Raw genomic sequence first — 24,309 nt, 5'->3', positions numbered from 1 at the left:
AAAAAAAGGATGCAAAGAGTATCATAGTACAGAATTAAAAATTCACTTTACTGATACTTGAACTAAATCTTTTCCCCACAGCCTACATGGGTATCAAAACTAGTACCGTGGACAAAACAAGTCCATGTAGAGGCTGTTTTGAGGAGGATACTAGTGTTGTCTCTTCATAGGAGTTATCTATATGCTTCAAGTGACTCAACCACAAGAAAGTGATACTTCAGCCTTTTGTAAAAAGTTGCTTTATGCTACCTTCATCTTAACAGGAGACTGCTGTGAAGCACCTTTTTTTTTTTGTCCTACTACTCTGTTCCTGTTAGCAGAAATAAAGAAACTGTACAAATGCCTATACTGGGTTATTTTTGGTTAGATTTTGAAGAGTATGTAACTATGACCTTGTTCTCTAGGAAAAAGGTGGGAACTGGAGTTAGTTATGTACATGCAAAAACTAGCCAAAAGGGTTTGCATCTAAGTACAAAATACCAAAATTCTCATGTTTGACAATTGATTTGGGTGTGGGAAGATCTACTTTATTGAAAAATAGACGCCATACCCTCTCCTCCTTCTCAGCATAGTACACTGCAAAACCAGAAAGCAATAGAGGCAACCCTGAATGTAAGGGAAGATGTATTTGAGTGTCTTAAAGTTACTAGAATCTCTTCCTTTTATTTCTTGCTGCCTTCTTTATAAAATAAATTACAAATTTCTAACACTCATGCTTCAGTGACTGGTCAGGCCAAATCTAAATACAGGGAGAAAAGTCCATCTGACACATTCTCAGCAGCATTTTATTGAAAACAAACACTTCAACCTTGAACTCTTAAATGCAGTAGACAGTTTGTCATCTACAATTTTTCTTGTCTATGGAAAAGCTAAAAAAAAAAAAGTTACTTTAAAGTGAGTGGGAATTCTAATTGGATGTATGAGGGGACATTGCAAGGTACAGTGTTCATTATTAAATTAAAAAAGGCACTTGCTATCCTAAAGATTATATAAAAAAACCCAAACAAACCCCCCCGAACATGTCTGCAGAGAAAGGAAAAGTGGTAATACCAAAAGAGGTTAAATATGTCCACAGAATACATTCGTATTTAAAAGGACAATAATAAAGGTATGACCTTAAATGCTTCTATGGCATAACTTTAATCTTTGAAAGCCAATGAAACACGTGAGTTTGAAGTCCTTGATTTTTTTTTTTTGATTATTTTCTTTTTTTAAATAAAAAAAACCCAAACCGAAGAAGCTCTTCAAAGTTCTGTTCCTCCAGCCACCAGTGCCACAATGCAGTAATCCACTCAAGGGCAGGAGCAATGTAATGCAATAAGCCTATCCTGCTACCAATTCTTGGTTTTATTTCTTAGCAACTGAGTAGACAATAATGGAACCCCAAAGCAGACTAACCATCAGGTAAAACTGTTGGTCTTTCAACCAGACAATCCCTCACTGCATTTCTGCATTGCAGAGTGGTTTGAGTGCATATTCAGCCATAGGCTGAGCGCCACATTCAAAAAGTGTTTGAAGAGAGACAGAAAAATATAAGGAACTAGTAAATGGGTAGGCAAAAGCGATACAGTCCACATTTCTGGCCAACTCCAAGGTCTGACTAGGAAGAAGGTAGTTTGTGTATCAGAAGAGGGACAAGCAGAATTCATTTGCAGAAACACTGATTGCCTCCACCCAAACTGCTCCCCGCAGTTTAAACAGAATTCATGCGGTCAGATATGCCCGTGACCTCAAACTCGCTTTCATCTCTCTTGTCCCATCATGAGTGTAATCAGCCTTATATTTTCCTTGTGGTATCTTCTGTATTCACAGCTTCAGAGTACATTTAGTCATCTCTTCCTCCAGTACCACTTAGAGTTCATCCTAGTGACAAGAAAATAAACATTATGTGTACTTGCAGAATAACTTCAAAGATAAAATCACAGAAAAAAAAAAGCAGTTAAATTTCTCTGTGGTAGGGATTTTTCAACTGGTCAAATGTTTCCTAAATAGAATCCAGGATACTTCTTAAGAGCTGTATTGGTATCTTCTTCCTTTCAATTGACATTGAAATGTCAATCCCAATCTTGCACTAATCAGCCTCTGTAACGTGGTGCATGCTCTCTGAATCTGGCCCAAGGGTTACACTTCAGGCCATGGTGCATCTTCTCAACCATCCACCCGCAACGCAGCTGGCCCACGGCGAGCTGTAAGACTGCTAAGTCTTGCCCGAACTGATGGTGCAGCTGCAGTATCCTCCGCTGCATCCCTGGACGTGGAGAACTGAGTTTGCATAAATAGCAGCAGCTAAAACTAGACTGGAAGTAAAGGGTACGTGGTGCTGCTTGATGATAGGACGTTTGTATGTCCCCAACACAGGGCAAATGCTAACGTTGTTTTAAAGGGCTGTGTGTTACAATAATGTGTCTTTTACAAAAGACCCCCCCCAGTAAGTATTCTTACCTTATTTCTAGATTTTTTTCTTTTTCCTTTATTCTGAATTGCTTCTAATTTTTCATTCAAAACGTCAGCAATACCTTTTGCATCTCTGCTGTCTATATATTCACCGAGAACACTTTTCTTTAAAATAAATAAATAAAAAAGCTTAATACATCACCCATGCTCTACAGTGACAAGAAAATCTGCTTACTTTCAGATGAAATTTAAGAGGAAGGCAGAGAGAAAGACAATGGCTCCAGTAGGTTGATTTATGATTCATAAACACTAATCACTGTTATAGTTAGAACTGCTCCTAGCTGCTGGCTTTTGAAACCACATAGGTTTTGAACTACATGAATTTGGTCTTGATCCTTAAAGAAACCTGAAAGTTATAATTGTCATGGATGTCTGCATAAAATACCTAGCTGAATAAAATGTGAGACAAAGTCTGCCACTTTGTAGTCTATGTTGATTAAATTACTGACCCACACTGACAGATTTTGAGACCTGAAAAGTCATTAGTTCTTTACCACAGAAAAGTCTCATTTAATTTGATGAAATTGCATGAGGAAGGATTTCTAGAACTTCCATATGAAATTCAGTTAAAAAAAGAAACAGAAAATATAATTAAAATAATTGGCTCAACTATCCGAATGCATTGAATACTTTCTCTTCAGCATTAATATTTAAAAAGATGACTATAATATTCCTGAAATGTAATGGTTTTACAAAATGAACAGTTTCCTAGATCTAGATACTTTTCAGTTGTTTATTTTATTACTACTAATCTGTTAGTAGGAAATGTTGATCTCCGAGAGACACAGTGATAACTGAAATGGTTTGGTAAGTTTTGTTTGAGACAAAATACAACTAAGTATTTTTAATCTATTTTCTATCTTAAAATACAGTATTTTAGTCAAACTTAAAATGACATGCTATGATTAAATAGGAAGATTGTTTCTCCTTAGCCAAAATGAAGTTGTCCACATTTCACTGAGAGAGACTCTGCCTACTTTTGGTAGCAGAACTGGTAAAGGTTGAAAAAACCCCATTTTGTCACATGAGACTCCTGCACAATTAAACCGTGGTTCTGTTAAGCCACATTTTAGTTACTGTTCCATTAATTTACAATTTACTGGTTTTCAGTAACACATTGTTACTGTATCCCTGTCCTACTATTTTAAATATTACTGACATTTATTATTATTTTAGCTTCCAAATATCTAAACAATGCACTTCATTTCTGTAACATTTTAGTCTCTTAAGCCTTACTGTGAGATGAAATACATGTACCAACAGTCCCCGCTCACCAGCGGAGACACACAAAGGAGACACTTTACCTTGGCTCCTTGGTAGGGGTAAAACTTAACAGTAGGGTAGGCTCGGATATCAGCCGTTTGACAGGTCTGAGAGTACATCTGACAGTCTACTTTTCCAGCCTTCACTTTTCCTTTAACGGTCTAAAAAGAAACGTTTATTAGAAACAAACCTCCCCTTTCCATGGGTGACCGTAAGCAAGTAAGTTGAGTAAGCCAGCAGTGCAGCTAAAAGGAAACGAAAAACTGCACATCTTTTAAACATCTCATAGCAGCTGCTTGCTTGCTCCTCAGACTTGGATCAGAAGTCAGGACATGCTCCACAGAGCAATTCTACTTCAATCCAGGGCAAAGCACATCTCTGTTCCAAAGGTGGCCCTGTCATTAGCTAGGGTCAGTGCAGGAGAGAATGCCCACTGGCAAGTGGGACCTGAAAGCAAGGACTTTCAGTGAGAAGGAGAAGCACTGGCCTACGCTAAGAAATAAAGTGCCAATGAATTACGTTTTACCCATTACAAGCATAACACACTACTAGTGCAGTTAAAGCCCTACCCTTGCAAGGATCTCAAATTCAGGAGCAAAACTTTGGCAAGGTCCACACCAAGGAGCATAAAAATCAATGACCCAGTGATCTTTTCCATTCAGAACTTTTTCTGTGAAACTCTGAGGACTCAGGTCTACAGACACTTGTGGTAAATACCTGCGGAAAGGAGGAATAAGAGTCATAGCCCATTCCAAACTTTAAACATATCCAAATTCCACATAAGCACCTGAAAACATTTCTGAAATTAAGAATATTAGTAGCCTGAAAATCCCTATACTTGGTACCACAGGAGAAGCACATACAAAATAAAAACATGGTCTTCAGAAAATGGATGCAGAGCAGCAAGTATGCTATTTCTCCACATTTTAAAAGCTTGGAAACTTGAACATCATAAATGAAAGAATACATATACCTGTTTCTAATTCTTGAGCTACAATTTCTCCAAGCAAATTATAGAAGCAGCTTGTGAACAGCGTTTAATGCAGTAACTTACCCCAGTGCCCAGCCTCTCAGTGAATATGCATCTCTGTGCCACCCGTTGTAGCTACTATAAAAAGATTAAAAAGAAAAAAATCCAGTTGCATTGGGGGGGAAAAAAAAAAACCCACAAACAAAACCAAAACACTCCGTAGACTGGAGATGATGAAATAATGAACTTAAACACATATCTTTTGGGATCTATTTCTACCTTGCTTTCACATCTGGATAAATAAGTTTCATTAACACAAATCAAAGACACAGAATTAAGGACTAGAAGATGAAGAGAAAAATTCTGTGTCCAGAAAGCCAGAAACTTCGCTTGGAGCACATCAGCTTTGATAGCTAGAACTACTTGGAATGAAGGATCTTTGGTAACAGATCCCGACAAAACTGCATGCTCTAAGAAACATGAGAATCAAACTGAAATATCTCAATGTATTTTCTACTGGATGTTCATTCACTACAATAAAGCAATTATTTATTGTATACATTTCCCTCACTGACAGTAGGAAAGGCAGAGAAGCTGGTTACTTGGACAAGGATTTATTATCTGGATTTTTCAGGGCATTGCTTAGTTTTGAAATTCCAGTGACAGGTTAGAAAACACCATTAATTCAGGATTCATGTCCACTAATTCACGGCTTTAAACTAAGTATTTTTCAATAGTTACCTGCTCAAAATCTGACTTCACAGTTTTTCGTGATCTTTAAGAGATAAATTTACCTGTTTTTACAGCAAATAGCTGCCTCTGGCTTAGGAATTTGGCACCTAACAGTCACACTCATCAACTTAGTTATTTTCAACAAGAAAAAAACCCACCTGCTGTTAAGAGAAGCTTTATCTAGAAGAAAATAAAAGCAAGCAGTTCCATGAGGAGAGCTACTCAGGTCTGCTATTACGTACTAGGATGAAGAGGCATTGAAATTTATTATCTGCCAGCACTTTACCATTTGTCAAATACTGAAGCTATTTCAGATGGTCTATCTTTAAATATATATGTGCTTCCTGAAGTTGCTGTATCTGCAAACAGTGCTGTGAAATGGAGGGGACAGGCTGTTTGGTTTTGGGCAGATTTCATTTTCCCTGTGTTTGTTTTGTTTTGTTCTGTTAATGATTAATGTTTCCACACTAATGATAACGAATGGGATGACAAGACACGACAGAAAATGTTTGCAATGGTGCTAACAGACAGTTGGCAGGGGGGATGATCAGATGGCTACACCACTCTGTTCTCTAAAGATAAAGCTAGAATCAATTAGACCTAGTAGTGTTTTTATATGATAGGCTTTAAATCATCTACTTTAACAGGCAATTAGAAAACTGGCAATCGATCGAGAACAAGAAATAAAAATTAAGATTCCTGAGGCAGCCTCAGTTCAAACTGCTGAAATGAAGAGGCAAAATCCAATGGCACTGGTCTGAAGTAAGGGGGTCAGTAACATCTAAGACAGCAATATCGTAACAGCCTATTTTAACAGCTGTGATGAACCTGTTCTACATAAGAGAAGGTGTAGATTCATCTCATTACACATCACTTAACATTTCCTAAACTACTTACTGATATTGATAAGCTGTGTTTGATTTTTGAGGAAAGAGCCTTATTTCAGGATATCCCCGAACACTTTCTTGGTGACAGAAAGAATAGTATTTTTGACAATCCACACTGCCTACACTGATTAATCCGTTTAACATCTGAAAAAAGAGAAAACCTACAGTCAGACATGCTGATCAAAATTACTTAAGTAACACTTCAGAATTTAAGTCTTAAGTCAGGGAACAAAACAAACCAAGATTATCGTAAGGCTGTCTTTTTTTCCAGCAAACGGGACACTGCTGTCTCCTGGGTACATTCCCATCATGCACATGGCTCATGAGGCACCTCCCTTCCCTTAAAGGCACACATTATTTAGCACAGGGACTGCCATATTACCATGCTCCATATCCCAGGCTCAGTCATTACAACAGATCCTGGTTCGGTGCAGATATGCTATCAGTTGCACAGCTGGCTGGTCTCTTGAACAAGCTGTATTTGTTGCAAAGGCCCCAAACCACATGGCATGGTCAAGGAAGCCGTCAATTACTGGATGCGTACTACAGAGCTAATAATACTTCACAGGCATTTGACCAGAATATAGAATCCTGGCTAGAATTCCTAGTTCTAGCTAGGCCAGTTCTAAACATCTGAAAGTCATGGGCTTGATTCCAAAGCCTGGATTTTTTCCTCAAAGTTTCTAGTTCAAATTCTTGGAAACGCGTCCAGGAAAACCCAGCTAGGTGTCAGTAAAGCAGTAGTACCTTTGCAAATGTGAGGACGCTGTCTTGCCCTGGCAAAACAAAACCACCCTCCCCAGTCCCAACAATTCCATACTGAAGGATGTGTAATTCTGCTAACTGGCCATGAGCCTTGAAGTGTATGGTATTTCATATTTAATTACTTTCAGTGAAGAAGAAAATCTCAGGAAAAATTTTCCTAATATAGGAAATAAGTAAGCTGGGTAAGATTGACCTCCTTTAATCTTGAATTCAAGTCAGAGGTCTCACCAAGGTCTAATGATTAATGACCATAACCAATACTGAGAATAAAGTGGCAAATTATTTCAACCAGTTCTTATCTAATCTATGGATAATTCTGTTTTCATATGTTGTTTTAAACAAATGCAGTGCTGTTGTCTATATAAAGCACTAAACATCAAGGAAAGTTAGTTACTCTAAAGTTACTTAGATCTTGGAAAACACACTTGTATCAACAGGAAAAACTGGATTACAGTATCCGTGTTCCAAACCCTTAAAAAAGAAAACAAAGAGAAATGTTGTATTTGAAACAAATTTTGAAATAAAACTGTCAGGTAGGAATTCCCTGTGTTGCCTGCAATACTGATCACTAGACCTTCTCATCTGCCAAGTCTCTATGGCAGCAGTTGTAGTGTCTCACTAATTCCACAGAACAGGACACAAAAGCAGAAAGAAGTGTTTCAGTGTCATTTACCCTGGCCATTTTTTTCCATTCTGGCATTAAAGCTTGGCAAGGTCCACACCATGGAGCGTAGAAGTCAACCATCCAGATTTCCTCTCGTTTTCTTCTCTGAACTAATTCAATGAATGTCTCTGGTGTTAGGGAGACCACCGATGGATTCCTAAGATCCTAAAGTAAAGACCATTTATAGGCGTATGCTTTGCAACCATAAGTTACCCCGTATCCATCGCCCTCACATATAGACAGACCGTACCAAATCCTGAGAACATCCCTCTTCTAAAGAAACTGGCTGCTGTGGTAGGGAAGACTCCACACCACCACAGGGCATGGGAGCATCAGAAGTCATCCCTTTGACCTAGCAACCATATGCCCGATTTGCTGAAAAGAGCTATCAAAACAAATAGAGCCAGGCTGCAAAAAGGAGGTTTTTCTGCCTCTTCTCCATTGAGTGAGGCAAAGTCAAGAAATTCAGCTGACCTGGCAAGAACAGGCATTATGAGACTCAGCCGTGCTGTTTAGGCTGGGGTGCAGAACATATGTGGTGCCCCAGGGGCCTCTGAATATCAACAGGGAAGACTGATCTCCACCTGTTCCTGCATGTGTGCTCTTAAACCTGCTGCTTCTGCCCGGAGGGAACAAACAGTCCCTCCAAAGAGTGGAGGATAGCCTGCGGATGTAGCAGTGAGAGAACCCGCATGCTGGAGCCAAAACGGGCACCAGAACTCAGGCAGAACCATGGTGAGTACCAATGATGTGCAGTTCTGCGAGTTAAGGAAGTTCAAGAAACAGCTGAGAAGCATGGAAGGCAGCAAGCTAAGTGACAAAAGTGTGAACCTCCTCCTGTGTCCAAGTGTGGATGTGAGGCATTTTCACCTTAATATTACAGCACTTCATACTTTCAATTCCTTTATCATCTCTATGAGACAGAGAACATTACTCTTACTTTGCAGACTGGAAGGGAAGTTATTTGCTAATGCTCTCAAAGCAATTACTTGACAGAATAGGGAAATCAATCCACTAGGTGTTAAGTCCCCAGCTGGCAGTTGCTGGACCACTTTCCTCAGCCAAAGTTTCTGCACTCATCTTACTTGTCTAATTAATTAAACAAAAATATTAATCTTAGAAACTTCCAACTGAAGAACACGTTTATGGATGGGCTGCGTACAGAGCACGACTGCAACAAGGACCGTTTCACGTACCTCTATGAACTCCAAGATCTGCTCAGCGGAGTGATGTCCTTCATATTCATGAATGTCAGACTGATTGAACACAACTGTTGTTGGATAAGCTCGAATGTTATGCTAACAAAACAGACAGTAAGAAACACCAAGGAATTATTAGGTTTCCTGCACTTTCCTTTAACTGCCAGCAGTACTGGGGGCTCCCAGGTGCTACCTATCCAGTGGGTGCAGTACAGCTGCTCACACTGACATGCACACAGGAGTTTGAAACCATTACAAACCAGTACAGGAAAGATGCCAATTGGATTCAGAGATGGTATAGATTGTTTTGAATGTAAAAACCAGCCAGTAGTTCCTTTGCCATGCTCCACAAATATAGGAATTAATCCACGGGTCTTCTAAGCCTTAACTTTAAAGCTACTCCCAAGCCTTCAGGTGAAAACACTTCTAGTTTACGAATAACAGTATTGATTACTATTGAACACAGGTGCTTCCATGTTTTGAATTTTTCAGTGTGTCAACACATCATTAAATAGAACTTTAAAAAGTTTGCTCTTTTTTGCTCGTTCTTCGTTTGCTTTAAGACATTCACATTTTACAACTAAATACAAACATTCTAAAATAAAAAGTTCTTGTGAACAATAAAATCTGCACTTGCAAGAAAGCTGTCAAGAAGTAGTATTTCCTGGAATCCAGGAAAAGTGATGCCAATAATTTCTATCATGATATTAACTGAAGCAAAAGTTAAGCAAATCTAAACATGGAAAACAGGGCAAGATTAAAAAAACAGAAAAAACAAAAAACATTCCATTACTATAAATAAATGTAAACTGATAAGTAATAAACTTTTACTTCGAAATTGATCCTGCACTTCTTAAGTGCTACAAAACAAAAAGCAAAGTGAATTAGAAGTGATTTTGCAGAGATCTTCAGAAAGATTTATCTCAGCATAAAATTTGTATTTTTAAATGTTTTACTGTTGGTGGGTTTTTTTTCCCCTCCTATGCAAAGACAAAAAGAATGCATGTACATATTTATCTACACACTACAAAACTGCTCTGGGTCTGCTCCAATTTTTTTCTCTTAAACACCATGTTCCCCTCCCCTCCAAAAGAATTATTATATTCTGGCAGTTCCAGAGTCTTCCAATAACACTATGAAATCAGAGCAAAATGTGACCGTATTTTCTCTTAATATATTATCTGTAGTGGTTACATAGCTTGTTCCTCTGAAAAAAACAAACAAAAACCAACCACACCCAAAAAATTATTATATGAGTGTCCTGTTTGGCTTACTACCCTTTAAGAAATGAATAGTAAAAGAACAAGCACAGCGTGCCCCCAGCCCCCACCTAGAACAAAAGAATACTCTTTGAAAGGACTGTTGGTTTTTTGGTTCCTTCAGCTTACCATGTTGCAAAGCCCTTCATGGACGGTACAGTCTAGTGTTCCAAATTTAAGCTGACCATAAAGATGTTTTGATGCTTTCCTCAGCTCTGGTAACAAAGCTCGACAAGGAGGACACCACTAGAAAACAAAATGCAAGTAAGCACAATTGCTCTCCCCACCGCTGGCTCTCAGGAGAACGTCAGCCGTTTGAGAGGAGTAATACGCTGCTTCGACAACAGGCTCCTACACAGAAACTACAGAGTCGAGGAACTAGTGCTCCCAGGGAATGAGAAATTATGACACCATCTCACGATGCTGAAGGACACTTTCAAGACAGTGCTAGTGCGTTGTTACATAGTTACACATCCGACTTTAGAAGAAGGGAAATAATAGGTATTAAATATTTACCGGTGCGAAGAAATCCACAAGCCACGGTTCCTTTTCTTTGTCAGGAAAATTCTGAGGTCCCAGTGTGATAACGTGAGAGTTGACACTTTCTTTGGCAAATGCCACAATGTCATATAAGATCTTCTTTCCTTCAAAGAAGGATGTAGAAAGAAAAGTTTGTTTTTCCCTATGAGAGGTCTCATTTAAAAAAAAAAATAAAATCAGCAATAGCAAGAGGAGTCCTTTGGTTCCCTTGACTGATCTTTAAACATGGCCTACTTAAATAAATCAAACAGGTACTGGCTTGCTTTTTCTCAGGGAGACAATGTTAAACTGTCCAAACCTACATAACTAAGACACACTCAGGGTGATAGTTGATATTTGGCTAAATACTAAAGTACACATCTACCTATTATTAGTCAAATAAATGTTTTATCCAAGATAAAATATGTTTTCCTCAAACACAATGAATGGGTTTTTTTGTGACTGGACTACTGGCTGTTTTACCATCTTACTACTGTTTCTTGGAATTTAAGTTACTATTGTAGATACACTTTCTTGGAAAAGGTACTGACACAGTGAAGGCTTCAAAGAAAGTAAATTATATTGATAAATCACAGCTTTTTAAGTGTAACTGAAGCTCCTGCTGACACAGGTCTAGTGGGCAAAGACAAAGTCTTCATACCCTTCATGTAGCCATTTGTCAGCAGAGAGTTTGTGTCTTAAAATGAACTGAGAGCAAGAACTTTAGGGTAATTAAATCTGAAGTCACTGCACAATGACTTGGGATTCATTACCGTTCTTAGATTTTTAAACTGGTAAAGCCCTTCAACACAGCACATAAAAAAGCTTATTGAGTATTACATTGTTATATACACTGGAGTGGGGTGACTATTGGCAAACATTCTAGATGCCATCTACTTCATAAACAGTAAACCAAACCCTTCAGAAAAGAATGCATGTACCGCAGTCCAATGTATTTCTCTTACACTGTTTGGAATCTATGCCACTATAAAAGGATCTAAAAATGCTGTACGTGTATGACCCTTCTGGCTTCTCTGCAGGAGTGGAAATTTCAGAGTATATAAGGCTTTTCTTGAGAGCAGTAGTTAGATGTATGGGATGATCTTCCCTCCTTAGACACTACCCATCTTTCCTAAGTGGTCAAAAACTTTTCTCCTTTCTTCTTTATTACAGTACCAAGGTTCTGACTTAATTCAAGGAAGCTGCTTCTAATACTGCAGAGCAGAAAAATGAGAACCTCATCCTGTCTTGTGCCACATTCTGGATGAAGCTACACCTATTGTTACAAGCTACAGTTCTGCCTCAGGCGCCATTCTTCAACCAGCATTTCTGGGTCCTTTCAGTGCTACACTGTAACCTAGTTCCAACCTTTCCTGGAAGGAAACTGCTACTTTGGACATGAAGGTGAGTGGTAAAAGTCTCAGTATAGATTTTCTTGGATGGAAGTCCACAAAATGTGGAATCAGTTGTAGCGCAGTGGCACACGAAATCAAATCCATGTTTCTCCAGTTGGCAGCGCTGTATATATAACTAGCACATTAAGCCTCCACGAAGCGTGTGCTGCCTTACAGCATTCTTTGGTTATCCTACCCAAAGCAGAAGCTGTCCCTAGCAGCGTCAGAGATTTATTTGCATGTAATTATGTAAATGACACCAAAATAGAACAGTAAAGACAAAATACATCTATTGGCTTCTGATTACTGCTTACCTGGGGAAAAAAACCCCAAAATCAAAAGGAAATGATTAAGTTTGTGCAAGGCTGCAGTGAGGTCAGAGATACAAAAGCAAGTACTAAAACTACAAATCTGTTCCTTGGGAAGACAAATGAAGTTTGCCAAAGACAGCGTCACCTCAAAGTGATTACGTAACGATTTAAACTTGCCAAAGTTTCCCTTACCGTGATGGATTTCATAATCTCCGGTTCCTTTTCCTTTGAAGACAGCTAAACAAGGCTGATAGACGTACAGTTTGTTGCAGATGGTTGGTGAGGAAAGACAGTCGAACTTGCCAACCTATTTAATACACAGTGTCATTTTAATTAAGGCATCCTAATTTATATAGATTTAAAATATTTTGAAAGGCAGTAAGAGTTAAAATAGGTTAATTGAAAAAAGGTAAAAATATGGAAAAGTGATAGCCTTTTTATAAACAAACATTGTGTAAGACAATCCTGTAACTCTGATGTTTGAAGAAAAATACTAGCACAGCTATATTAGGTCATTTGCTATTTTTTACAGGCCAAAACAGGGAATAAAACCTTAAAAGAATCCTCTTTTTTTCCCCCCTCCAAACAAAATAGCAAGGAAGCAGAGACACCTAAAAATAAATGTGACATTAAAATTCTTGTAGTCAATGCAACAATTTTTAAAAATACATACCTCATAGGACACACTCCATCTGTCTTTAGTACAAAGTTTGAATTTGGTTCCTTTTTATTAAGAAAATGTTCAAGATAAGGTTTTCTGTGTAATTAAAATGCAGTTTCACATACATCAATTTGATGCTGAAGTGTTAACTTTTAATTATTTTCTGAGTGGGATCTGCAGCAACATTTCCCACGAGTGAGCAGATTTAAAAGACAGTATTTCCTAACTAATTCTAAATTATCAGATTGTATGGGAAACTTCACTGTTTGCCTTAAAAGCTTCACTGCAAATGTACCTCTCTTTCAGTACCCGAGGTGGCAGGTGGTAGTAACTGACAATGATAATGACTTGTTCAACAGTGGTTTCCTGCTAGATGAGTGAGCAGACCTACCTGAATATGTTCATCTTTAAGTAAAAACTTAAGTTTCTTAAATTCCTGTGTATTTGACTTATCACTCTCCCCAAACTGGAAGAAAAGCAGCCATCGGTGATGAGCCAGACGGTCCTTTAAGCAAAGGAAAAGAACAAACCAACCAACGAACATCAAGAACACTGGAGAAAAAAATATTATTCCCAGATTTACCAACTTGTAAATGCCTTTACTTTTCACAAAAGCAAATGCCCAATTATTCATCTCAATGCTGCGTGACCTCCATTCAACAAATTCTTTCATGAAGCCCTTCCACTAAACTTTCCTGCTTCATCAGCGGGAAAGCGGAAAAAGCTGGAAGACAAGCTGGCCACATGCTATCCACTACACTTTGTGTCCATGTGCGCTTCCCGCTGTAGATCAGCCTGCCGAGCGCTACAAGTGTGACAAGTGGTTTCCTCTTTCTTTTCCTCCAAGACGTGAGTAACTTTTATGACTCCTAATTTCAGTTCATACGTCACTTTTCATGGATTAACAAGTATTTTTTTCTTTCTTACATTACTGACAAAATAAATTTAAAATTTAAAATTCTCTACAATGTAGCTGATTTAAAAATCAACGAGTAAATTGCAGTTGCAGAGTGAGTTACAATGGTAATTTCTGTGGTCTTCTATTTTGCTATTAAATATACACGCTCCCCCCTCCCCTTACTTTTATTGTTTTGCTAAACAGAAGTAAATGTAGACAATGTTAAATAATTTTGGCTATGGGGTGGAGGGAAGAGTAATTTTCAGTTAAATAAATACTAGGTGGTTGTATCAACAGGATTTAAAAATGTAAAAAGTAACGATTAAAAGAAATCTTAACATAGTTTTAAAAAAAATTACCTCTAATGAAGCTGCAGAGATCATTTCAAAGTCTGGCAAATGCTGCATTACTTCCTGATATATTTCTCTGGCATCCAAAGAGTTAAGAAACTAGGAAGGAAAGTTAGCTGTGTTTATTATAAGGAATTACAAACATCAGCCTGATTGTTGATGATTGTTCTCCAAAAATCAGAGAACTTGTTCCAATTTCTTATTAACCATCAACTGAGGAGCAGAGTCAATAATAATTTATTTGGTCAACTTCTTTTTCATATATATAGTTTCACAAATTTCTCAGAATACTGCTTTTTAGCTTGTTTTTCCACAATATTAAACTCAAGTTGTATTTTGTCAAAACGTGCTAAATTTAAAACCAAATTTTCTGGACACGTTTACAAGATTTCCAGTCTGGTTTACAGCCTTCTTTAACTGCACTGTACAGGTATTTAAGCTTCACTAACTTTTTTAATTTAGGAAGTAATATGAATCAGTAAGTCAGAGTTAAAAGGGTGAGCGAAGGTAGGTTACAAATTTAACTTCCTCCTTTTAACGACAGAGGTAAGAGCAGTGAAGGTAAAGGAACAAGCTGTGCTGCAAGCCGAGAGACGTCTTGCATCCATTCGGGAACTACCACACCAACGGGGGAGGAGGTCGCAGCATGCGAACACAGCCGAACAGCACAGTCCCTACCCACAGACAACGTAGGAGTACTTGCATCACACGTGTCAGTACTCCGTTCGGAGTGGGACTTCTCCAGCTGCTGATACCTGGGGCGTATTCCTTCTGAAATAAGAACTGGGGGCACATGGCAAATCTCCCAAGCTTGCCCAGGATGGCTGGGTAGCAGCTTCAGAACTAGCCCTTGGGCTCGCGACAGAGCACATCCCACACCCAGATTCCCACAGCTGCTCAGGGAGGTGCCTGAGGAGCTGGCTGGGCAGAGCCACAGGCTGCTGCTATGGCAAGCCTGCTCCTCTTCACTCTCCCAGCACACCAGCAAACTGGGGACCGCCTCCAGAGACCACTGCCTGACAAGACAGGAGGGCTACAGACTCATAGCAGGGCATACAAAAAAGAACAAAAAGCATCTTTTCAGTTCTATATAATCAATCTGGAAGTTATTTATACATTCTCTTGTTATTATCATCACCTTACTTTATTTAAATACGGAATGGTTGAGAAACAACTCTTACCAAAACACCTCCTTTCTCTTTATTATTTATGGTGGCTCCAGGCGGAAAGTATGCTGTAGTACTAGATGAGATGTCTAAATTATCACAAAGCTCACCCTGGGTGCCACAGTCCATCCAGCCTACATTAACAAGGCCTTCCTGTAAACAAAATAAAATAAACAAACAAAACACACCAAGAAAAAAACCAAACACACCACAAAACAACAAAAGCAAACACAAAGAGTGTTTTTTAATTTCACGTTTAGAAATGCTTTTGAAAAATACCAAAACATGCAATTATATACAACATTTAGAAAATGGAAGGAGACTACATTGTAATTAGTTTGTTAATATTAATTCATATTCTGTAAAATTCATAAAAAATTGTTATTCCAATAGCTACCAAGTCAAAATATTTCCCTCTTCCGAAAGTTAACAGGTGAAATCTTGGTTCCACTAAAGGCAGTGAGAGTTTTGGCTACCACTTTATGCTTCCAATTCTGTTATGTTGATTTAGCTCCAACAGGTAATGCTTTCAAAGTGAAATGCTGCTTACCAACATGCCAGCGAGCTTAAGGCGCGTTTGGTAACTCAGGCAATCTGCAAAATAGAAGTGATTTATTTACAAACAGAAAACTTCATGTTATTAATGCTACTATTAAACCTACTCTTCTTTAGTATTAGCCCTTTCCTTCCTACAAAGGTGACCGTTTCAAAAGGCATGCTTCCTGGCTGTTTTTATACTGAAAAACTGTTGTGTCTTTCAGTATAAAAAATACATCATATGCTCTCATTACCCACCCAGACTTTGAATAGTTAACTTCAGATGCAGATTTGTTTTTTTGAGATAAGAAGATGCATCATCAACCTCACTTTAATTGGACCAAAGTTGAAAACTTAGTAACAAAAGGACTGCAACGCGAAATCAAGCTATTTACAAATGTAAATCCAAGACTGCAGATCTGGTTATTCAGTTCACAGAGCAAAGGTCCTTTCATAAGGCTGGGAAATCTGTATTTGTCAAAGGTGTAGCACATTTACTTAGCTCTACCAGGTAACCAAGACAAATTTCTTCCTATACTGTACCCAGTACTGATCCCAAGAACGCCAGCGACAAACAGCTACAAAACCTAATGGACGTCTAAACTCCGTCATGCCATCAGTGGTAAGAGCCACTGCTGTGTCCAAACCTAACCCTAGAGAAAACATTCAGCTGATTTTTGAGTATGGGTGGTTTAATGGGGAGCTACATCCTTTCTTCTGCTCTGCCATCATGCACCTCTGCAGTACCTGTCACTTGAGCCTGAGCTGGAAACTGAAGTCAGAGGCCTCTTCTGCCAGTTCCCTTCCTGAGGGGTTACACTTGAGTGCTGCTGTAGTGACTCACGTGACATCACAGAAGCACAACAGCATTATCTTTCTATTAATGTCCCTTTTGTCAAATTGCCTCTAAAAATGAGCTTAAATGACCCACAGTACAAATACTGTGATCATCTATGATGCTTTACAACTTTTTATTAGAAGCAAAAGGGATTATGCCACTGTCAGAAAAAGTACTTTTTTTCCTGTTTGCCTTATTTGAAAATTATTTAATGCACCTACCCCCACGCTCAGCACAGAAGGTGATCAGCCAACCAACGCCAGAAGCAAATGAAGTTTCAATGGCGCTCACAAAGTTTCCTAAGAGTAAACCAATTTGCATCAGTTTGTGTCTGGTTAAACATGACTACGAAACAAGAAGCTTTTATATTTATATTAGCAACTTACAGTAAACTACTATTTTAAACTCAAAATGACACTAAGCAACAGCTGACAGTTGTATACACAGTTTCTGCCATATTTTATCTTGTAAAAGCAATTTCAAGACAACACCCCAAGCAAAATATGTGAACATTACCTGCCCATAACTCAGTGACTGTGCTTGTAACATACTGCATGGCAAAGTTCTTCAAGCTCTCTTTTGACCTGTCTCCGTAATATTTCACTGGTTGCTATAGAAGACAAAGAATAAAGTTTAGGAAGTTAAAAAAAAACAATCCACACCTCAAAGCCTACTGTTTTATTATAGCAGTACTTGTGCGACTGTGGGACATCCCCCGCCGCCCCAAACCTTAGCTCTAACCTTTTTCTCCCTCCCATATTGTAATGTTTGGAATTTAATTTTTATTTAGATTTCGTAATGTGATTTCTTTCTAAGTCCAGTAGCACAAGGATAATTTAGTCTTAGAAACACCACCTCCCAATTTTTACATTTCTATATCTAATTCTGAAGAAGAATTGCTTGCACTAGTCCATTCACAACCTCTTCGTTCAACCTTTCAAATCTTCCATTGTCAAAAGGCACCCAGCTACTCACCGGCAATTCGTACACCGCCCCTGGCACCACTCCCTAATAAGGAGCTATGAAGCATGACATAAATAATGCAACTAGCACGGAGGCAATCTCGTGGAAGGAATTTCCAAGTTCCTTTAGGTACATGGTCGTATTCTCTAGACTCAAAACCACAGACTACTCTTTGTATTTGAAAAGTCCATTGCAATACTGTCAGAGAAACTGTTCAAATAGACCTGCTGCTTTCCTACAGCACCACTGTCAAAAATATGGTACCTTCCCAAATCAGAAATGATGTTGTAATGTAAAGTGATTCAAAAAAAGCACCGTATAAACCAGTTATCTATTTTTAAAGTTAACTTTCTAAATTAATTTAACCAAGGTGAAGGAAGAGAAAAAGTAATTTATTAAGAGGAAATAATATATTAAAAGGAAGATTTTATATAAAGAAGATCTATGATTGAACAAGTATTAAAGAAATACTCTTCCAGATTTCAATCTTTCTAAGAACAATTTAAGCTTTATCACTCACCATTCCAGTTTTGAAAACATACAGACTTGGGTAACTGTTAATCCCTTTAATTCGACAAAGCATTCTATTATCTCCACAGTTGACAGCTCCAATGCGTATTACTCCATCCATCTCCTTAGCAAACTCCCTCCACTAGAAACAAAGGGGGTGGGAAATCAGCATGTTTTATTCCTGTCATCTTTAACTGCTGTCTTTGGTTTCAACTTCAGTGTAAAAATCCACTTCATTAAGTTTTATGCTGTTAAAAACAATGAATTTTCAGAGTTAATTTGCTTGTGACACATACCGTAGGTGCTAACTCATGGCAGTGGGAGCATCGAGGAGAATAAAAATTCACAAACCACAGCTCTCCTGAGTTAACAGCAGCATCTGGATGGAGAGAAAAGAATTGAGTAATGCACATCTACAATGTACTTATATTTACAATGTGCATTTTTACTGTATTGTTTTCCCAAAGAGCTGAATTAAGTATTTCTATGTCAGACAGTAACTCAGATGGGATAGAGATTGCACCTCACTTGCACATACTCGCTGTTGTAGACAAGTGAGCAAAAATAATATATTTGAGGATATGAGCACCCTCACTTTCAACAGCTGTTCTGTTAATTAAGAATAAATTTACTCTCTACAGATTAACCTAGATGAAATGTGTGATAGGGTAAGTCTGGTTAACTTAAAAAACAAAACACACGTTCTAAAAGATTTTTACCCACTAGAATTTTCCATTTCCTTCTATCACTTCATGTCTTTTTCTGGGTTCCACCAGACAATCTTTTTATATATAATCCCTGTCTAATAGGTGAAAATGCAATTTGAAAAACAAATATAATTACTAGAAAAGACAAAGGGGAACATAATTAAATACTCTTGCTTGTAAAAGAAAACAGCAGCAACAAAAAATACCTACACAGAGGTTATCAGCTTTGGTTACATGGCTTTCAGTCTCTCTGTTTTTCGACATAACTTTTAGAGTGAATTTTCTAAGTTGCCTGTATTAAAATATCCTCACAAACAAGCCAACTAAGGAGTGTGTAGATTCTGCAAATCAATGAACCAAAGTAAGAACAGGTTCTCATGGAGAGCATCATGAGGTTCTGCTATTGGAACAGTTTGCAAAACTGGTTCAGCATGTAGACCCAGTCTGTACAAAGGAAACTGTACTCAAAATACAGATGAAAAATTACACAAAATCCAGTATTTTCTCTCTCCAGTCTTAGTTTTAGTTATAAACATCTCAGCTGTAATTTTAAAAGAAAAAAAAACCTGGATGATGTCATTACTGAAAGCATCTTTCCAGACCTTGTTTTACTTAGCTGTGTTTTTAGTATCTGGTATGACCACCTGGTCCTGAACCTCTTGTGCAAGGCACTACTGACTGTATGTATTTCACAAGGGGGGGGGGGAAATAGAAGAGTTCTATCAAGTGCATTTTTAGACATGAGAGCAAAACAAATAGTAATGAAATCGGGAGAAACAAAATTTTAATTCTAATAATTTCCTCCTACAGATCTCACAAAATACCTTTCAAACTCAATCTAGAGTGTTTATTGATATTGACTTATTTGCTAACCAGCTTTTACCAGGAAGCATTAAGGGTTTTGTTTTCACATCTGAAGATGATTTTCTGACAGTTTTTTGTATAGATATGTAATAGAAGTCTACAGATACACAGCTTAGAATGAAAGAATTGGTCCTTTGAGTTTCCATATTATCAAACAGATAGCCATTTATTTAAAACTTACCAAATTCTCCTCTATCCAATGTTATAATTTCAGGATCATCATCATAAATACCTATTAAAAAAACCAACAATTGCTTTTTATTTTTGCCACCTTTAAAATGAATAACAAAACTATCATCCTATTCACAAGACAGAACACAGAAGACGGTATGCTTAGACTGAAGTAGTAAGCTGGCAAAGAGAGTTTTGACAAGAAAGCTGTATTTCCTTAGCGATACGTAACCTCAGTCCAATCTCTGCGAACTTGCGTGTCCCCATGCTGCAAAAGCCACCATCGGAACAGAAAAGTTCTTTTGGTGTTCTAGGAGGCCAGCCACCAATTGAGCAGAGAGCTTGAACTAGCACTTTTAACAGCAAGACTATTAGAAATAACATCAACCAGCCGTCAGACTAAAATTCAAGAAGATTCCGCAAGCAGCAAGATACAGGTAATGCCTGGAAGCTTTCACTGCTTCTCTCAGCCAAACTATTTAGGTCACAAAGGTGTCTCAGCCGCAGGCTTTCCCACTAACAGAACGTGTGAACACAGCAGAATAAAGTGGACAGAATAAAGGTAAGGAAAACAGCTTTTCTAAAAAGCTAACCAGTCCTATCTAGAACATCGCTACAAACGTCTACTGCTTCAAGTACGCAAGGAGGACAGTGCAGAGATACCAAAAATACTGATAGTCAGTATTATTACGCTACTATCACTAAAACCTTTTACAGTACCTAACATGGTGAGGTGCCATTTCACCTGAGGTATACAAGGATTAAATGCAAATAAACATTGAAATGAAATTAATGTCTACAGGAGACAGGGTACTTTTTGTATTACTATCCATTTATTTATCATGTAATGTAATACATGCACTCACCCATACATATATATAAAACAGCTTTACTTTTATATACATGCACACTTACAGACTCTCCAAGCAACTGGTAAGTACACATTCAATGACACTGTTTCTCAATCAAGCAGTGCAACTGCAGAAAGATAAAATTTCTTAAATCTGTTTATCTGAAGAAGTTTTAGGTAATTTCCATATTTTCCTGTGATAGTTGCACCTGGTTTTTTCAATTTCAATTTTCACAGGCACTAATTTTTTAGAGATTGGGACATATTAATATCAAACTACACCAGAAAAAAAGTTCCAGGGTGGAGGTTCATTTCAGCTTTTTATTTCACATCAATCAAACCACGTTCCTCAGCTCCCTATGTTAGCTTACTCCTGTTACCACAGGTCTGAGAACAGCTCATCCCTGCCTTACCCTACAACTACCTGAAATTTGTTGAGACAAACATTAAATAACTTGTGTCGAGATCATTTAAGGTATGATTCTCATATTTTTTTCATTTTCTACTGCCTTTTTACTGATCTCTAATTGTGTAACTGCATATAAAATGGGCCCGACAGTGCAAAAATCTCCTCTTAAAATTTACTTGAGAATACTTCATATAAACGAGGAACCTCTTTAATGCAGGAAGACGTAAAAAGAATGCTGATGAAATATTAACACTGAAATTTAACTTAAAAAAGAAAAAAAAAAGTTTTGCACTTAAAAAAAACCCCAAAGCCAAAGAGTTAGATGACCAAGAAAAAGGTAAGCAGCAGGAACAAAAGGCTAGGTAAGTAGATTATTACATTTTTGGTATTTTATGGTAGGCATTAACAAGGTAAATAAGAGATTGGGTCAACAGAGAAAATGACAGCTACAGGAGAACAACAGAGCAGGCACAAATCTGGAGAGGATACACCAGAAATAAAAATTCAGATACAGATCTGAATATCGCATTTACTTGTGACTGTTTTAAGCAAATCACAAACATACATCATAACTTACCAAAATCATAGCGATAAAAGTGCCAGCTTTCGTAACGACCTCCTTGCTGCTGATCTTCAAGACCCTTCTCTCCATATTTATCATACTTCTTCCGCAGATCTTCATCTTTAAGTACTTCATAGGCTCTATTTATTTTCAAAAAATTTTCATGTGCATTTGGATCATTCTATTTAAGGAAAACGATAATTAGTAAGTAATTAATAAACCATATTGTACATATAATGCTGAGAAAATATTTGGAAATATTTTTATATCCCTACTAAAGATGTCAGTTGTGATGGAAGCAGACATTACACAGGGATCTCCAAACAAACTACAGTAAGGATTTCCTCTCTTGAAGCCAGATGCATCTTCTGCCCATTTCTTCATCCTAAGTACCAACTGAAATACAAGGCGAACTAGTAGACGGCTGTAACCTTCTCCAGTGATCCCTCTTCTTTCAACTCTCTTTCTTCAATGGAAGAAAAAAAAGTACTCAAGAACAAAGACTTACCAATTCCTCTATAATCTTTTCTCCTCCCCTAGAATCCCCACTCGTCCAGACTGAAAATCCCTGCCGTAAGGACAGATTAATCCCTGCTGGTCTTACTGTGTAGAAAGAGGCCCCCTTTTTTTGGTTTAAAAAGCATTCTGGTTCTATGTAGCTTCAGAATTAGAACAGTGAAAAATCTTCAGCTGCATTCTGAACCCCAGTTTGGGTTCTGAGTGGGTGCAGTGTGACAGCGGTGAGCAAAATCTGCAGCACTCTCCTACCCTTTTAACTTCTGCTTACACATTTCACTCAGAGGACACTTTTTCTTAAAGATTATTTCAGAAATCTTAAATAATTAACTTATTTACCTAGATACACATGAAATGAACTACCATTATGGAATTCGTGTAATGGCTTCGTCTTCTATATATCAACTTTAACATTGAAAATAACCTGTTGAAAAGCCTGTAGTAGTATTTTAGTAGTATTTGCATACTTGGAAACTACAGAATCTCACGCAAAATGTTACTATTTTGAAAGGTATCAACACGGGCAAAACAAAAGTTGCAGCTAATAGCTACAAGTTGTCATGTCTAACTGTTGAGATCTGGCCTTCTCTTTGAGCTCTGTCCTGTTCGAAACACGAGAGCCGCAGAGGCTCCGATGCACCCTGTGCAGGCGGGCCCTGAGCTCATAGGGAACATCACTGTCTTCCGGGGCTCTGCGCAGGTGCAGTTGCATCCGTAAAGATCCCAACCCTCCCTACTCCCTGCACATTTCTGATTATTTCAGGAAATTCTGAGTAAAAAATGATGACCTTTAAACTTATTTCTCTGTACTTTGGAAAACGTGGTAGCACTGACTGAGCTGTTCCCAGTCTTCTCTCTCCAGTTAGTCCAGAGCTCCTTATTACCCTCCCTCCTTATGCCTGGGCAGTCCCAGAAGTTCTGTTTTGTCCTGTTTGATATGTGGACACTGATGTCTCAATAGAGGCTGGTGGTGTTTGCTGTTTAGATGAGACTCCAAGTTAGGGAAACAGTAAGCTCCTGTAAGCTAAACCAAAAGAGAAAAACTCATCGGTTTCCCAACAAGGTGACAGGGCACAGACCTACCTTTTCCTTTATTTACAAAAATACATTTGAGAATTAAATGATCTTGCCTCTTTTTATTACTACAGCAATTTAGTGTGGCCCAAATTCAACACAACCCTGTATGACCAGTCTATCCCTTCTGTAACTTTTCCCTGCAGAAAATCTGAGCTGTATTACCTTTCTTCACAAGAACAGAGAAACATTTCGGCCAAATTAAAACCACTTTTTGGTTAAACATTAAGATCCATTAACTCAACAACTCTGACCTGGTAAAGATGACTCTTACCTGATTTTTATCAGGGTGCAACTTCAGTGCCAGTTTTTTGAATGCTTGTCGTATTTCTCTACTGCTTGCTTCTTTGGATACACCAAGTAAACTATAGTAGTCCTGCTCAGTGCACACAAGAACTATTACACATATTAAAACCAGTAATAAAGATCTTTTCAAATATCTAGCATAATCTCTTTTGGACACAAAGAGCTCCATTATGAAGCTTTCAGAAAGTTTACAGGTTCTGATTCGGGCAGGCTTTGGGAAGTCTTCAGTAAATAGGCCAACATTCAGGGAAACAGCTGTATTGATGATGGAGCTCTTCAAAATGCAGGTTGTCCTACTTCATGTCACAAGTCTTACAAAGTCACAGCCTATAAGAAAAGGGGGGAAAACAATAAACACGCCAGTACAGACCCCCACTGCCAGCTTGGGCAGCGGCAGGTGAAGTTCCGTGGCAGCTAAGGACCTGCTTTCTGAAGACCACGCCAGGGACCGGCCGTCTCGACTTGTACACGAGGCCGTCCTGCAAAGCTGAACCGAACGGCACTCGGCAC

The 24,309-nt window shown here is 38.2% G+C and overlaps 1 protein-coding gene across 1 annotated transcript; it reads right to left on the bottom strand.

Moving 5' to 3' along the window:
• Positions 1-1,838: 1,838 nt before the first annotated feature.
• DNAJC10 (DnaJ (Hsp40) homolog, subfamily C, member 10) lies at positions 1,839-23,968 on the bottom strand. Its single transcript, XM_010149022.1, has 22 exons — positions 23,768-23,968; positions 21,919-22,084; positions 20,093-20,143; positions 18,637-18,719; positions 18,351-18,482; positions 17,384-17,477; positions 17,089-17,166; positions 16,043-16,086; positions 15,508-15,645; positions 14,336-14,425; positions 13,470-13,583; positions 12,610-12,724; positions 10,710-10,837; positions 10,323-10,439; positions 8,932-9,033; positions 7,745-7,900; positions 6,317-6,450; positions 4,772-4,825; positions 4,287-4,434; positions 3,759-3,878; positions 2,443-2,559; positions 1,839-1,863 (listed from the first exon to the last, which is right to left on the bottom strand). Exons 1-22 carry the CDS (start codon positions 23,966-23,968, stop codon positions 1,852-1,854), a joined length of 2,394 nt encoding a protein of 797 aa, XP_010147324.1. The 3' UTR covers positions 1,839-1,851.
• Positions 23,969-24,309: the final 341 nt, after the last annotated feature.

The sequence above is a fragment of the Eurypyga helias genome, unplaced genomic scaffold (assembly GCF_000690775.1).
Source record: "Eurypyga helias isolate BGI_N326 unplaced genomic scaffold, ASM69077v1 scaffold25553, whole genome shotgun sequence".
In the NCBI taxonomy this organism is placed as follows: domain Eukaryota; kingdom Metazoa; phylum Chordata; class Aves; order Eurypygiformes; family Eurypygidae; genus Eurypyga; species Eurypyga helias.
Note: the sequence above shows the minus strand (reverse complement) of the source record. Positions and strands in the feature narration are given on the sequence as shown.